Below are 15993 nucleotides of genomic sequence, written 5' to 3'. Positions count from 1 at the left end.
AAGTGCAGGATTCTCTTGGGGGAGGGTTTCAGGAGGAGCAGACCTCACTAGAATGGGTCAGGGAAGTTGAGCCTCAAGGTCATCTAGCCTATTACTGCATTTTTTTTTTTTTTTTTTTTTTTTTTTTTTTTTTTTTGAGACTGAGTCTTGCTCTTGTCGCCCAGGCTGGAGTGCAGTAGTGCGATCTCAGCTCACTGCAACCTTCATCTCCCGGGTTGAAGCTTTCCCTGCCTCCACCTCCTGAGTAGCTGGGATTACAGGTGCCTGCCACCATGCCCGGCTAATTTTTGTACTTTGAGTACAGATGGGGTTTCGCCATGTTAACCAGGCTGGTCTTGAACTCCTGACCTCAGGTGATTCGCCTGCCTCAACCTCCCAAAGTGCTGGGATTACAGGCGTGAGCCACCACACCCAGCCATTACTACAGCATTTTTGCAGTAGAGTCCTCCACTGTTCTATGACTATGACATGAACCACATGGAGACAGTCACATCTCAGAGAATATCCAAATGATTTTCTTGAAAGAGGAGGTGCAGTGGGCCAGTGGAGTCTACCCGGTCAGTGTTTTCCTTTTGCTTCCTGCACCTATGACACAATTTTCCTTCCACAGTTTTTAAACATAAGGAATGGTAGTGGTGGGAGGGTAGCACAGAGAAGTCTAGCAGTCCCAAACTTAAGTGTCTACAAGGGCTAGTGGCTAATTTAAACTCCGTGAATCTGACAAGCTATAAGACAATAGAGAGAGGTGAGGCCTATGATGATGCAGACATTACCTCCCATCCCTACAAAAATTATGGTGCATGGGAAAAAGAAACTCTCTAGGGGCCTCCCTGGAGGAATCTAGGAACAAGGGATGCATATCAGTTTCATATTGCTGTTGTTAACAAACTGCCACAAATTTAGTGGCTTAAAACAGTATAAATTTGTTCTCTTATAATTCTGGAGGCCAGATGTCTAAAATCAATATGTCGGCGAGGCGTAGTAGCTCACGCCTGTAATTCTCGCACTTTGGGAGGGCAAGGCAGGCGGATCACCTGAGGTCAGGAGTTTGAGACCAGCCTGGCCAACATGGTGAAACCCTGTTCCCACTAAAAATGCAAAAATTAGCGGGGCGTGATGGTGTACTCTTGTAGTCCCAGCTATTTGGGAAGCTGAGGTGGGAGAATCACTTGAACTCGGGAGGCAGCCTGGCCAACATGGCGAAACCCTATCTCTACAAAAAATACAAAAAGTAGCTGGGCATGGTGATACGTGCCTGTAATCCCAGCTACTCGGGAGGCTGAGGCAGGAGAGGCAGGAGCCTGGGCTGTGTGGTTTTTTTTCAGGGGATCTTCAGGCTAACCCCTCTTTCCAGATTGCCCTAACTCAACCCGAGCCCCCGGGGTCCTACCTGCAAGGCCGTGTGTACAGCTCAAGGAATGTGGACTTTCCCCCGGGGATAAGGGGCTGGCCCCGGGGGCCAGGCTGGCTACTGGGGATAGGGTTCCAGGCAGAGTGCCAGTGAGCATTTATATGGCAGGGCGTGGCAGGCCTCACTCCTGCCACCTGTAGGTGCGAATAGGGCTGCCTTTCTTGGGCTGCCCCAGGCTTCCCTGAAGTGAGCTCCTTTGAGGACACAGATGCTGGACATTCTGGTCTTTTCCTGAATGTAACCCTTAAATTGCCTTACCCCTAACTCATTTCACATGGTTCCTCCCATGATCATCTCCCTTCCTCCCCTACTCGTCCTTTTCAGCCCAGAAGGAAGGAGGAGAAGGGTCCTGGGGGTGAAAGAGGCTAAAGTTTCAGTGCCTCACAGCTCCTGGCAGCAGAGGGGTCAGGTGCACACATCCTGGTGCCAGATGGTCTGGATTCTAATCCTGACTCCACAATGTACCAGCTGTATGAACTGGACAGGTTACTTAACCTCTCTGTGTCTTGATTTTCTTATCTGTAAAATAGGGAATAATTGTAGTAATCTCCAAGGGTTGCTGGGAGGAGTAAATGAGTTAATATAGGCAAATGGTTTAGGACAGTGCCTGGCACATAGTTAGCGTTCCCAACAACCCCTTCCCTCTTCTCTTCCCTCCACCAGCCCAGAGCCCACAGGAGGCAGAGCAACCAAGAGAGCTCAGGTAGTGTAGCAGGCAGGATTAGGTTAGCTAGCAGGCTAATCTAGAGCGGGTTTTGAGTCCAGACCCTGTTGGAATCTAGAGATTCCATCATCTTGACCATGCTGCTAGAGGGGCCAACTTCCTGAAGTCACAGCTGTTGTCTTTTTTTTTTTTTTTTTGAAATAGAGGCAGGGTCTCACTATGTTGCCCAGGCTGGTCTTGAACTCCTGGGCTCAAGTGATCCACCTGCCTCGGCCTCCCAACATGCTGGGATTGCAGGTGTGAGCCACCACACCTGGCCAGCTGTTGTCCTTTTTCTTCTGCTTTGCTGTCAGAGGTTCCCACCTGCTCTCACAGAGGGGGAGGAGCTTGAAACAAAGCCTCTGATTGGCTGCTTTCATTTCAGCCAGTCATTTCGGCTCTTGTCAGTTTCTAGCCTGACAGGGAATGGAGGAGCATTAGCTATTTAGCTAAATCTCACAGATATATTTGAATAGGTTAGAGGATGGGGGAGGGCAGAGGGAGGAAAGGAGGGATACAGAGGGGCAAAGGCAAGAGTCTTTTCTAATTGTCTAGGATGGTTTGGAAAATCCTGGGGATGGAGTGGGTGGGAGGGGACTGTATGGCTTCTGGGGCTGGAAGCTGACTAAAATGGAGTGGCCATTCCGTTTGAGACAAGAGAGACATGGAGAGATGGTGTGCAGTCAAACCTTTTAATGATGTGGTTTTGGTGGGGATTATAAAGGGAGGTGGACCCCTGGGAAGGTGCTTTCCTGAACCACAGCCCCCAGACTTGGGTCACCATTTCCTCTTCCTCCTCCTTGTGTGGGTGGCCCGAGACCTGTAGGACCTTCCCTCCCTTTAGGGTTCTGTAAGGCCCCTTCTCAGTCCTCAGAGTCCGTTCTTCTCTTGTGCTGAGGCCTGCAGCGGGACCATATACTTCTGGTGCTCTTGTTGCTGTCGCGTCTGTTTCCCTTTCCTGCAGGGGTCAGAAGAATGGCACTCTGGGTACGTAGCCTCCAGGCCAGGGCCAGGAGATGGGGGCTCCCGTGGGCTCTCCACCCGGCTGTGCCTGGCCACCTGCTCTCTGCCCCAAATACCTACTGCTCCCCGGAGCTGGGATCCCCAGGAAGGATTCTAGGAGAAGCTCAAGCAATTGGGGACAAAGGGACACAGAGCTTTGGGCTAGAAGAGGAAGCCTGGGCTTGAGTCTCAATGCCACCTCACCCTGCATGGGTGACCTGGGATATATCCCTGCTCCTTTCTGGGTGGGGGCCCACCTGCTCTCCAGGTCCTGCACCGTGTCTGGCAGTGGCTGGCCCAGGGTCTCTGGCAGGAGGACAGTGACAGCGCTGGCGGCCACGGGAACAGCACCGTAGATGAAGAGAGGCACGGAGGGGTAGAGCTCGGCGGTCATGCTCACCAGTGGGCTCACGATGCTGCCCACTCGGGCCATGGTGCTACCCATTCCCAAGCCTGTCTGCCTGCAGGGCCCGCAGCGGATGGGTGTTGGTTAGAGTTCTGGCATGAATGCCCAGGCTTTGGTCCCATCTGGAGGGTGGCAGCTCAGGCTCAGCCCCCAGGACACTCCCAGTACCTCCTCTGTTCCCCATTTAATTAGCAAACCAATTTGGCGATTTTTTTTTTTTTTTTTTTTTTTTTTTTGTAGAGATAGGATCTCTACGTTGCCAGGGCTGGTCTTAAACTCCTGGGCTCCAATGGTCCTCCCCCACCACAGCTGTTGGTGATCTTTTTCAAAAGAGAAGTTGGAAAGGGTTCTGGCCAAAGAATAAGGAGACTTAAGATTGAATTTTGCCTCTGCCCTTAACTTGCTGCGTGACTTTGGGCAAGCCCCTTTCCCTCCCTGGGCTTCAGTTTCTGCTGTCAAATGATTCAGTTGTGTTACACTACGGTTCTCAGATCACCTGGAGGAATTGTGTTATAGCTGCAACAAGCCAACATACACCTATTGGATTAGAATCCCTAGTGGGAGGGAGCTGGAATCTGCATGTTAAGAACATTATTCATGACGGAAGAGGTTAAAAACATTGACTCAGGAGACATACTGCTTGGGGTTCAAATGCATACTTCACCATTTGTTAGCTGTGTGATCTTGGAGAAGTCACTTAACCTCTCTTTGCCTCAGCTTTCATGTTTGTAAATGGGTATAATGATAGTGCCTACCACAATGGCTTGTTATGCAGATTAAATGAATTAATGTTTGTGAAAAGTTTAAGACACTGCCTGGTACATAGTGAGTGCTTCGGATTATTGCTCTTTCATCTGATAAGGGCACAGGACCATGACCCTCAGGGTTCCACTCTGCAGACTTTACAGGCCCACTCCAAGTAGCCCAGGGAAGCCTGATATTTCTTTGACATCTCATGTAAATTTTGCCTCCCATTCTTGTTTCTTTTCTTTTCTTTTCTTTTTTTTGAAACGGAGTTTCGCTCTGTTGCTGGGGCTGGAGTGCAGTGGCGCAATCTCGGCTTACTGCAACCTCCACTTCCTGGAAAGAAGCGATTCTCCTGCCTCAGCCTCCCAAGAAGCTAGGACTACAGGTGTGCACCACTACGCCCAGCTAATTTTTTATTTTTACTAGAGACGGAGTTTCACCATGTTGGTTGGCCAGGATGGTCTCAATCTCTTGACCTCGTGATCTGCCTGCCTCGGCCTCCCAAAGTGTTGGGATTGTAGGCATGAGCCACCGTGCCCGGCCCCCATTCTTGTTTCTTAATGCAAAAATACTGCCCCCCATCTTAGGACTCAAATGAGCAATACTATATTTATTCCTACTGCTGGGATATTATCTGGAGTGAATCCTGAGATAGGAAATTGCTTTCACGTTTGTGGTCTTTGCTTTCAGATGTATCACTTGGTTTATAGATGAAATGTAGGTTTGGTGGCAGCTTCTAATTTGTGTTTTGTAGATTAAGGGAGGACTTCAATTTGTTGCCTCTGAAATGTGCCTTCTTGGTTCCTTACCCTGCCCCAGTTGGTGGTTACTTTTGAGATCTTCTAGGGTCCGGTAAGGGCTTAGAGGACAGTAACACCTGTGTTAGCTAGGCCGTGAGGTGTGTACTGAGTGGCTACGATGTGCCTTGCGATGGTGAGTGTTGGGAGGGGCCTTTGGGCTGGGATGTACTTGATTTAGCTCTGGGGTCCGACCTGTGCACAGGAGAATGTCTTTCCCCAAGGAAAGGCTGTCATTCTCCCGTTAGGCTCCCACTCACCGGATCATTGTGGGATACAGTTCCCCAGTGTACAGGAAGATGCAGTTGAAGGAGGCAGCCAGACAACCCTTCCCCAGCACAGCAAGAGAGGTTCGGATAATGGACTGGTCTAGAGAGAAAGAAGGGGGGATAGCTGGAGCTTGGGAGTGGAGGCTAGGAGGAATTGGTCCCCTCCCTTCTGAGAGGTTGGGTTATGTGTGGGGATGGGACTGAGGAGAAGGGGCCAAGGTGCTCTTGGGTGCTCACCCTGGGGTACCACCCCATTGAGCAGGATGCAGATGCCTGCCAGCAGCAGTGCGGCCATCTGGGCAGGCCGGCGACCCAGGGAGTTGATGACAAGGAAGCCCACAAGCTTGGCAGGTAGGTCCACAGCACCAAAGATCACCTGGATTAGGTAGATGCTGACTCCAAAGCCCTGCAGGTCCATGACCAGCCCATAGTATGCAAAGCTAGTGGCAAACCTAGCAGAAGAAGAGAGGGATATGGAGTTTGTTAGGGAGGCTTAAAGTGGGGTCCTCTTTCAAAAGTGGGGGAGTTGCATTGGGTACCCTGCTTAAGGAGCTGGAATCTGTCTTGGCTAATATTTCTTCATTTAACCACATAATCAAACTGCAGGGTTTAAGTATTGAGGTAGTCCTCTAATACTCCAAATTTCTCAATCTTCTGATAACTAGGGTCCCAGTTAATTGGGGGAATTTTCACTTAGTTGCTGTGTAGGATTTACGTAGGTTTAGTTCTCATCTTATCAGTTGATGCTGGGCTGAGGGAGGGCAGGTGGATATCCAAGCCATCTTCAGGGCCAAGGCAACTGGGAGAGTACAGAGCCTTCTGGGACCTGTCCATGGTCCTGGGATGAGTGTTGTGCTTTTTAAGATGTCAAGAGCCCAAAAAACGAAGCTCAAGAGTATTGGCTAGAGCCCATGACTGAGAATAAATCCCAAATTGGAAGCAAATAATTCATTGGCAGGATTGTTCCTTCTGATCATGTTTCCCTTAACTGTCATGGGATTGCTATGGTGATGGGAAGGAAGGATAATGGGGAGTGTTGCAAAGGGAAAGGAAGATTTTCTTTGGCCTTGGCCAAAGTGTTCGTTGGAGATGAGTTTTAGTCATCTTGTTGCCTGTGCCTGTGTTTCTGGCAGGCACCATCAAGCCAGTAATATCTATGAATATTTTGCAAGCCAGACTGGTCTCTGCCTTCATGATGTAAGTCTATTGACTCTGGAGCCCATTGGTCCTGATGAGGTGTCTCCATATTGGAACAGGGCTAGTGAAAGGACAAGATGGGGAGACTGGTGTCCTGTGTAGAGACTGGGACTGAGTCGAGGCTGGGGGGCATTTGGTTCCTAAGGGTGATCCCTAGTGTGGGGTTACTGCTTCTCAGCATGTCTGCTGACTTTCCTGCCCTCTTGTCTGGCCTCTTCCACCCACTGTGTCTCCTCCCACCCCAGCCAGCCTTTTGTCTCAGTCTGTCCATCTTTCTGGGCCTACCACAGCATGGAGAGGCAGAGGAAGAGGTGGCGGAGGGTGGGGCAGCGCAGCAGCTCCATGGCCGATGCCTGGCCTTTGCCCATGGTCAGCTCCTTCTGCAGACTGGCCCGGAGTACCTGCTGGGACCAGCAGAGCTCAGGGCCCGGGATTTTCCCAAGGAGCTCCTCCCTAATCACTTACTCAGAGGAGTTCCCTGGGCCCTGGGTTTGGGGTTTGAGGATGAAGCCCTAGGAGGTTATCATGGGAAGTCTCAGGGGATCTCACCTCCAAACTCAACTTGGCTGCTTCTTCCCGCTTCCCATTGATCCGAGCGACTCTCTGCAGGGCCCTCAGGGTGAGGTCCAGCCTCCCAGAGGAGGAGTGCCAGCGGGCCGACTCGATGAAGAACCTGGGAGCAGGGGTGGGGGTGGGGGTCAGCATGGCTTCAGTTCCAGTCAGCTGGGTGGGGGGCTGGGGCTGGGCTTTCCAGGGGCCTGCGATGGGATTTTATTTAAGGTTGGGAACCCAGGGGCCTTGCCAAATCCCTCTGTCTAGGACCACGAGGCAGTGCCCAGCTTGGTAATGACATATTCCCCAATCCAGAAGCTCAGCTCTTGGTTGCTGGTAGGGGGAGCAGAGCAGGCAGGCTGACTGAGTGGGGGAAGCCAGAGAATTGGATATCCTGGGGCAAAGCCTTCTCCCCGCAGCCTTGTTTCCCTATCATACACACCGAGGCATTGTACTGGGTTTGACCTTCTCTCCATTTGTGGGATGGGATGTGTGCTGAGCTCTGGGAGATGTCCTGTCCCTTACAGCCCTCTGGGCTCCTGTGGCAACCATGTCCTACCCTAGGCCCCACGCACCAGGAGTAGATGAAGAAGGCAAAAAAAGGCACAGAGACCAGCAGCTGCAGGTGGCGCCAGTGGGGCACAGCATAGGCCACACCGGCCAGGAGGAACTGGCCCAGACTGTAGACATAGCCAATCAAGGTGCCCACGCAGGCCCGTGTGTGGATGGGCATCCACTCCACATCTGGAAAGAGGGTTAAGACAGGATGCTGCAACTCCCTGGGCTGCTGGGCTAGTAAAGACCCTCCCTCCATCCAAACCTTGGCCTGTCCCAAGGCTCAGTGGAAAATGCATCGAGTAAGTTGAGTGCCGGGGTGATGAGAGCGGGGCAATTTCAGTGGAGGTATGGATGGGGAATTGGGTTCAGAATATCCGGGAACTGCCCGGTCCACATTCTGGATTTTTTTGTTTTTTCTGCTCCTCCTCAACCCATTCTCCTGACTAGAGTTCCTTCTCCATTGAGAGCACCTCTGGCCACTCGGTCTGTCTTCAACAGCAACCATTCTTCTGGTCTTCCTCAGCTGTGGACTGGACTCCACTCTCACTGGCCAGAGCAGCTTGGAGGAGGCAGTGACTCTTCTGCATCCCGGAGTCTTGAGGTAGGAGTGGGACCACCTGTCTGGTGTGGTCTGGAGAGGCCTACCTCCTGTCCAGGTGGGCTCCCCATTGGGCTGCTGGGACAAGGACTTGGATACTTAGGCTGGACTCGGGGGCTGGATTTCTTAGGTGTCTTGCCCAGGTTCTAGCCCAGTCCCGGTTAATTCCTCTAGTCCAGAGAATCCCAAATCCTTGGATTTCCTTCTGTGGTTGAGGAATGACCTTGGGTAAATCCTTTCCCTTCTTCTCAGCCTCAGATTCCTCATTTGAGAAACATGGGGTAAGAGGGGGTTATCTATCAGAGGATGCACATCCATGGCCCATGGAGAGACCACACTTAGTCCACGGATGTGTCTTGTCTGCACGATGCTGCCTCACCCTATGTTTATTATTAGAGTTAATTGCAAACATTAAAAACACTGGGATATTTTACATTAATCAAAGAGGAGGGGGAAGCTATGACAGCCCTAGGATCTCCTGCCTGGAGCAGTTGTGTGCCTGGGGTGTCTCTGGATGAATGTGTCTCTCCTTTGAATATAGTTCTCACCATTCCCTAATGCCTCCTGCACCTGGCCTGCTTGGCCTCTTGCATGACCTGCTGGCTCTAACAATGGAGTTCGCAATCCTGTTTTTAAATGAGGGGTCAGGGTGGCATGAGCCTGAGGGAAAGTTGTTCTATTGGCAGGAAGGTGAGACCCAAGAGAGAGGCTGGAGGGCAGGCAGGGCTCAGGAGGGGCAGGCTGGGAGGGGAGGCTGGAAAGGGGTTGCTGGGCTGGGTGGCCAGAGGGGAGTGGGCTGGTAAGCGTCTCTCACTCAGTGTCATGCAGTTGAGGGCGATGCCAGCCAGAGACATGCCCGAGAGGAGCCGGAAGGCGCAGTAGATGGGGAAGTTGGGTGCGAAGGCTGCACAGGTCCCTGACACAGCTGTCTGCAGGTAGTTCAAGATCAGTACCTTCCGGCGGCCTAGCCTGTGGGAGGAGGGGAGACCTGTAACAGGGCCCTGGAGACTGATGGGGGCCAGGCTGAGCCAGGAGAGGAGGGCTCGCACTGGATCATGCCTAGGCTGCGGTATTTTGCGGACCTCTGTGGTATTAGGAGACTGGTGCTGTAGATTCTCAAACCAGCCCCGGCTGGCAATGCCAAGCTCCCACCTAGACCCCCTGAGCCCAGCTGAGCCCCTAATCCCAGCCCAGCCCCTTGACCCTACCCAGGACTGACCTGTCTGCGAGGTAGCCGAACACCATGGCTCCGAGCAGCACCCCCACCATGTACAGAGACTGGGCCAGCTGGCGTAAGGCCCTGTGAGAGCACACGAGGTCCCACTGTGGGGAGAGGAGCAAGGGTCAGGCAGAGATGAGTCTGGCTTCAGAGAATCCCCTTCCCCTCCTTCAGCTGGTCCTCTGGGGTCCATGTCACCCTCTTCCTCTGGCACTTTGCCCTTTGCTTCTCTAGTCCTGACAGCTGAGAGCGTTTTTCTTTTTAACTCAGCAATTAAAAAACTCAGCAGTTAACTTCTCCATGTACATTTTTTTTTTAACAAAGGCCCCCATCTTCCCATCTTGGCCCCTGGATGGGGAGCCCCAGGTCCTCACCTCAGTCACGATGGTAGATGGGAAGGTGCTGTTGTCATAGATCCAGCCATCGGTGCAGGGCTCTGTGGCCCCCGTGCCATTGGCTTCTGTGCCATTGGGAAAGGGCGGTCCCCACTGAGGGGAGGTGAAGCGGAGGCAGGACTCAGGCTGCCCCTGCCTGTCCCGGGGCAGCCAGGCCTCCAGCCCCCCGTCCTTGCTGAGGTTGGCATTGGCAGGTGGGCGGCAGTGGTGGGTGGGGATGGCAGCGGTGAAGTTCTGCACAGTGTTGTGAGAAGCCATCAGGAGCAGGGGGAGGACCACCAGGGTGACCTGGATCTGCTGGAAGCGGCCGACACCCCCCACCTGCTGCAGGAGGTCATTAAAGGCCATTGGGCCAGGCCCAGCCCAGCGGCTGGGGGCTGAGGCCTCCCAATCCCAGGACCTCTGCCTCTCTGCCTGCCTGCCGTCCTCTGCTGGAGGAGCAGCACTGCCGTTGCCTCCGCAGCTGGGTTGCTCCGGGAGCTGAGTCCGAGCTGCTCTGTGGGGGGACAGCAGCCTCCTTGGCTGCTCCTCCTTCTTCCCCGGTCTCCCTGGTCTGTCCCTCCCTTTTCCCCTTGCAGCTTCTCCTCACTTCGGGGGTCAGGGCAGCTCGGCTTTCAGGGTCGGCTGGAGGCCTGACCCTTGCATGGGCAGTTTTTAATCCTTGACCTGGAGGGAATGAGTTAAAGTGTGACTTGGTATCAGAAGGATTAACCCTCCAAGGATTCCTTGTGTCAGTGGAATTTCTCCAAGTGGTTATAAAGGGCAGGAGAGGGTGGACTGAAGCAGGAGTGGGGAGAGGGGTGTATTGGGGGGGCATCTGGGCGTCTGGGGGTAGGAGGAGCCAGAGTAGGATCTATTGGATCTATTTGTCTTCCTTTTAAGAATGAGACTGGGCTCTGGGAAGTGTGGTGGCCTCTTGAGGAGTTTCTGCCCTTTTTAGTGGATGAGATCCAAATAGTCTGCCTTTGGGAAGGGTTGCCAGGGAAATTACAGGGCGCCCAATCAAATTTGCATTTTAGGTCAATGAAGAATTTTTAAAAGTATGAGTATGTCTCTAATATTGCATGGGACATACTTATACTAAAAAATTCTTCATTGATTTGAAATGCAAATTTGGGCAGCCTGTATCCTTATTTGCTAAATGTGACAGCCCCAGTCGTTGTTCTTCTGGGGACAGCTCGCATCTTATAGAACCACGGGCTTGTTCAGTTGGAAGAAACAACAGAGGTCAGAGGCTGCTCTTGGAGTGGGACCTAAGACCAATGTCATACACAACGTGGGGTTCTGCAGTGGCTCTTCTGGCCCTTCCAAGGGTTGGATTTTCCCCTAGTCATATTGTCTTCTGTCCAAAGTGTCTCTTTCCTTTTCTTTTCATTTCTCTTTTCTTTTTCTCTTTTCTTTTCTGACACAGTCTCACTCTGTTGCCCAGGCTGGAGTGCAATGGTGCAATCTCCCCTCCCCTCACCTCCTTTTCTCTTTTCTTTTCTTTTCTGACACAGTCTTACTCTGTTGCCCAGGCTGGAGTGCAATGGTGCAATCTCAGTTCACTGCAACCTCCACCTCCCAGGTTCAAGCGATTCTTGTGCCTCACCCTCCTGAATAGCTGGGATTACAGGCATGTGCTACCACGCGTGGCTAATTTTTGTTATTTTTAGTAGAGATGGGGTTTCGCCATGTTGGCCAGGCTGGTCTCGAACTCCTGACTTCAGATGATCTGCCCCCCTCGGCCTCCCAAAATGCTGGGATTACAGGCGTGAGCCACCACGACTGGCCTCTTTGCTTTATTTTTGAGATAGGGTCTCACTCTGTCATCCAGGCTGGAGTGCAGTGGCACAGTCTTGACACACTGCAGCCTTGACCTCCCTGGTCTCAGGTGATCTTCCCAGTTCAGCTTCCTGAGTAGCTAGAACTACATGTGCGCACCAGTACACATGTATTTATTTATTTATTTTTAAGAGATGTGGTTTTGCCATGTTGCCCAGGCTGGTCTTGAACTCCTGGGCTCAAGCAATCCACCTGCCTCAGCCTTCCAAATTGCTGGGATTACAGGAGTAACCCACTGCGCCCAGCCATAGTGTTATTTTTTAAAACAATGAGCATGAACTTACTGTATTTTTAGCCACAACTCTAAGAGGACATGAATTCAATGACATGAATTCCTCCAACAGAGTTTTGGCTCCTGAGTCACATGTGATCAGGGAAGTGTGGAGCTCTGATTGGATGGGCTTCCATGGGATCCCGTTGGTTGGATCCCAGATTGGGGACACTGAGAGACAGTAGGTGGCAGCTCCTTGTTATTAACTTGTGTAATTCATATTATATAAAACATGGACTCTGGAGTCAGTCTACTTGGACCCACACCCTCACTCCACACTTATTGGCTGTGGAACCAGGGGCAAGTGACTAAACTCCTCTGTACCTCAGTGTCCTCATTTGCAAGATGGGGATAATAGCTACGTTTGCTGCCTTGAGTTTTTGGAGCATTAAATGAACTAATATCGATAAGAAACTTAAAGTAGCTCAGATGCCCTGTAATTCAGTGGTTACTGACTCTTCTTATTTGTTTCTGGTGAAAAGGTGAGACTATCACATTGATTTTAGAAAGAAAATGTGTCTAAGTACATCTTATCCAAAGAAGAGTGATTTTTGACTGGGGGTGATTTTGCCCCCCAGGGGACACTTGGCAACGTCTGGAGATATTTTTGGTTGTCACGACTCAGGATGGTGGTGGTGCTACTGGCTTTTAGCGGGTAGAGGTTAGGGATGCCGCTGAATATCCTGCAATGCACAGGACAGGCCCCCACAACAAAGAATTATCTAGACCCCCAAATATCAGTGGTGCTGAGATTGAGAAACGCTACCTTAAAAGATGTTGCAGGCCGGGCACAGTGGCTCATGCTTATAATCCTAGCACTTTGGGAGGCTGAGGCAGGCAGATCACAAGGTCAGGAGTTTGAGACCATCCTGACTAACATGGTGAAACCCCATCTCTACTAAAAATACAAAAATTAGGTGGTGCGCACCTGTAATCCCAGCTACTCCAAAAGGCTGAGGCAGAAGAATTGCTTGAACCTGGGAGGTGGAGGTTGCAGTGAGCTGAGATCATGCCACTGCACTCCAGTCTGGGCGACAGAGTGAGACTTCATTAAAAAAGGAAAAAAAAAAAAAAAGATGTTGCAGAGTTTGTGTGTTTAGTAATCAATCTTATACCTGCTTGGTCAAGGAAAGATGACTCCTATCAAAATATTTCCAGGAACCCCCAGGATCTCGTTTTGTGAAGAAAATGTTTTGGAAGGCAAGGAAGAGAAATCCTCCTCCTCCTTGTTCTGCTGGAGGACAGCTGGATAACCTGGCCTCTAAAGGCCTGCAGCTCTTCCCCAGCCTGGGCCCACCCAGCCACTTCCACCACTGGGGTGGCTGAATCAGGAAACGGATCTTCCTGTGTCTGCTCTAACACCCTTCTCCACTATGTCCTAGCTTGACTGTTGAGCTTGGCTTACCATGCTGGACTCTTCCTTGCCCTTTATGGTGTGTTTCCATTCTGGGTCTCTAACTGTCCCTCTAGGTAACCTGGCTCCTGCTGACTGCCCCTCCACCTAGCTTTGTCATTCTCTTGGCATGTGTCTAAACATGATGGGTGATTAGGGTTCCATCGTTTTACAGAAAGCAGTCTAGGTCCTATACAAATGAGCTGATGCCAAGGGTCATGAGAAGAAAGGATGTTTCTCAATTCTTTGGGGCAGAAATCTCCGTCTTGCTGTTGAAGGGATGTAGTTTGATGTCCAACTTCTCTCGTTAGAAGTCGAGATGCCGGGCCGGGCGCGGTGGCTCAAACCTGTAATCCCAGCACTTTGGGAGGCTGAGACGGGCAGATCACGAGGTCAGGAGATCGAGACCATCCTGGCTAACACGGTGAAACCCCATCTCTACTAAAAAATACAAAAAACTAGCCGGGCGAGGTGGCAGGCGCCTGTAGTCCCAACTACTCGGGAGGTTGAGGCAGGAGAATGGCGTGAACCCGGGAGGCGGAGCTTGCAGTGAGCTGAGATCCGGCCACTGCACTCCAGCTTGGGCAACAGAGCGAGACTCCGTCTCCAAAAAAAAAAAAAAAAAAAAAAAAAAAAGAAGTCGAGATGCCCTGTTCATGTTATGTAGTTTATGCAAACTTCAGTCTTGTGCATGAGGCTGGGAGGGTATTTATCATTCATCAGGACCCTGAGATCCATGAAGTCTTTGATTGGTTCAGACCTATTCTGTCTAACTTCAAAGCTGAGTTCTTAACTGCTGCTGTTGAGGTGTAGACTGCCCAGCCCAAAGGGTTTTGGATATTATCTGGGCTCATTTGCACAAAAGAGAAAAGGGGAGGCCCAGAAAGGGATGCAACTCAACCCAGCCTTCCCCCTCCCACCTGGTGTTGGTTCTGGGCTGGGACCCAGTGGGTATCCAGATGCCTGACAACATTCTCCAGGCCAAGATACATAAGAGTCCTGTGGTCTGGGGTTGCGAGGACAGCTGGACAAACAGCTTGGGGACTATGGGGCCAGTCTCCTGCTAGGACCTGGTGCCCTCATGGGGGAGTGGGTGGAGTGTTGAGGGCAGCAGGGGATGGTGGGCCCCTACAAGCACCCTCCCTCTCTAAGCCTGTGCCAACCCCGCCTTAGAGAAGAGCTCCCTCCTGACTGCCTGACGAGCTCCGAGCCTGGCTGAGTCTGGAGAAACCTCCATTGGAGACTCTGGGCCCTGAATTGTGTTTGGGTCCTGGGATCATCTGAGTGGCAAGGGATTCCCAGCAGCCTCCTGGCTCATGGAGAGTTTCTGGATGGGCATACTCGCATGGCAAGTGATTTCCAGAGCCAGGAACTGTCCCTTAGGGGAAACTTCTGGGCCACTGAAACCTCACAATTGCACTTCCTTGTGCTGACTGGAATGTAGACTTAAATTCTGGTCATACTTACTGAGAAAGGGTCAAATCTGGGAATCTCTGATTGGCCCAGAGCCATAGAACCACATGTCATCTAAGTTGAACACCATCACTCAGGTAAAAACGTCTCATTGTACACATAAGGAGACCAAGGCCCAGAGCAGGCAAAGGATTTGTCCATGATCACACAGCAAGCAAGTCTGGAACTCAACTCTTTGGACTCCATTGTTCTTCCTACCATGCCAGCAGCCATCACATATCCCAGATTTTCTGGGAGAAGTCCTGATTTTGTATAACTTTATTCCATTATATAAATGGGATTTAAAGTGTGGGACTACCTGTGATTTTGGTTTTTATTCTTTTGTGAGACGTTTCAAATAAATAATTTACAGATCTTATAAAACAGTCTTGCTTAGATCACGTGCCCTAACCATGGGTTTGAAATGATTGACTTGGGGAGGAGTCCAGCAGATTCCAAGTGTCTGCCAGGCCCCTCGCAACATTGAGTAAGGAATTCTGAGATACACTGTGAGCTTTGTGCCTTGTGGCCTGATTATCCTGGCTGATGGATGGTGCAGAAATTAGAAATTCCTCCAAAGACTTCCATTTATAGACTGGACATGAGGCCAGTGACCTGTGAGTTGACACAGCATGAGGACTCTGCCCAAAAGTGGTGCTCCATATTGGATCTCCATGCATCGAGCCAGGTGGAGTCCCTGCTTAGAGACAGAAGGGAGGGAGTAGAAAAAGCAAGCGCACCTGGGGTTGTAGAGGAATAAGCAGCAATGGAGAGGAGGAAGAATCCAGAATGGGGATTTGGGGATTGCAAGAAGAACCGGTCTTGTGAGTGGCCGGTTTGTCCTGACCAACATCCCAGTTCACCATGAGTCCTGACCATGTACCTGGAAAGCATTTTCCTGGGTGGCTTCCCTTCCCGTCATGCATGTCCTTGCAATAAGCACCCCGAAGCAGCACAGGAATAATCATGGCCAGGACATCCTGGCAACCACTCTGAATTCTGGACAGCTGAAAGATGGGGGCATGGCAGGGTCAGTGTTCCTCCCTGAGCCTAGTCCTTCTCCCTCCAGGTTGAGACCCAGTCAAACGAAGGGGAGGCATTGCTGGCTCTGTTGTCAGCTGATCCTAGGCTCCAAGGTAGAAACTCTGTAGGTAGAAACCAGGTTCTAAGATAGAAACTAGGTGGCTTCTCCCCATTCA

General features: G+C 51.3%; 1 protein-coding gene across 1 annotated transcript; it reads right to left on the bottom strand.

Annotated features, from left to right (window-relative positions):
• Nucleotides 1-2792: 2792 nt before the first annotated feature.
• SLC22A6 (solute carrier family 22 member 6) lies at nucleotides 2793-10480 on the bottom strand. Its single transcript, XM_007995035.3, has 10 exons — nucleotides 9834-10480; nucleotides 9460-9563; nucleotides 9055-9209; nucleotides 7660-7828; nucleotides 7082-7205; nucleotides 6818-6933; nucleotides 5573-5787; nucleotides 5327-5435; nucleotides 3374-3577; nucleotides 2793-3072 (listed from the first exon to the last, which is right to left on the bottom strand). The coding sequence occupies exons 1-10, from the start codon at nucleotides 10200-10202 to the stop codon at nucleotides 2985-2987; spliced, it is 1653 nt and encodes a 550-aa protein (XP_007993226.3). The 5' UTR covers nucleotides 10203-10480; the 3' UTR covers nucleotides 2793-2984.
• Between the last annotated feature and the right edge of the window lie 5513 nt (nucleotides 10481-15993).

This window comes from Chlorocebus sabaeus, chromosome 1 (genome assembly GCF_047675955.1).
Source record: "Chlorocebus sabaeus isolate Y175 chromosome 1, mChlSab1.0.hap1, whole genome shotgun sequence".
Taxonomy (NCBI): Eukaryota; Metazoa; Chordata; class Mammalia; order Primates; family Cercopithecidae; genus Chlorocebus; species Chlorocebus sabaeus.
Note: the sequence above shows the minus strand (reverse complement) of the source record. Positions and strands in the feature narration are given on the sequence as shown.

What these genes read in the sequence shown, in the direction of transcription:
- SLC22A6 (XM_007995035.3), bottom strand. Translation starts at nt 10,202, where the DNA reads ATGGCCTTTAATGACCTCCTGCAGCAGGTGGGGGGTGTCGGCCGCTTC. An exon ending in GCCTTCTTCATCTACTCCTG is followed by an intron (nt 7,206 to 7,659) that starts GTGCGTGGGGCC and finishes CCCTGCTCCCAG; the next exon opens with GTTCTTCATCGAGTCGGCCC. An exon ending in CTCTGCCTCTCCATGCTGTG is followed by an intron (nt 5,788 to 6,817) that starts GTAGGCCCAGAA and finishes TTCTTCTGCTAG; the next exon opens with GTTTGCCACTAGCTTTGCAT.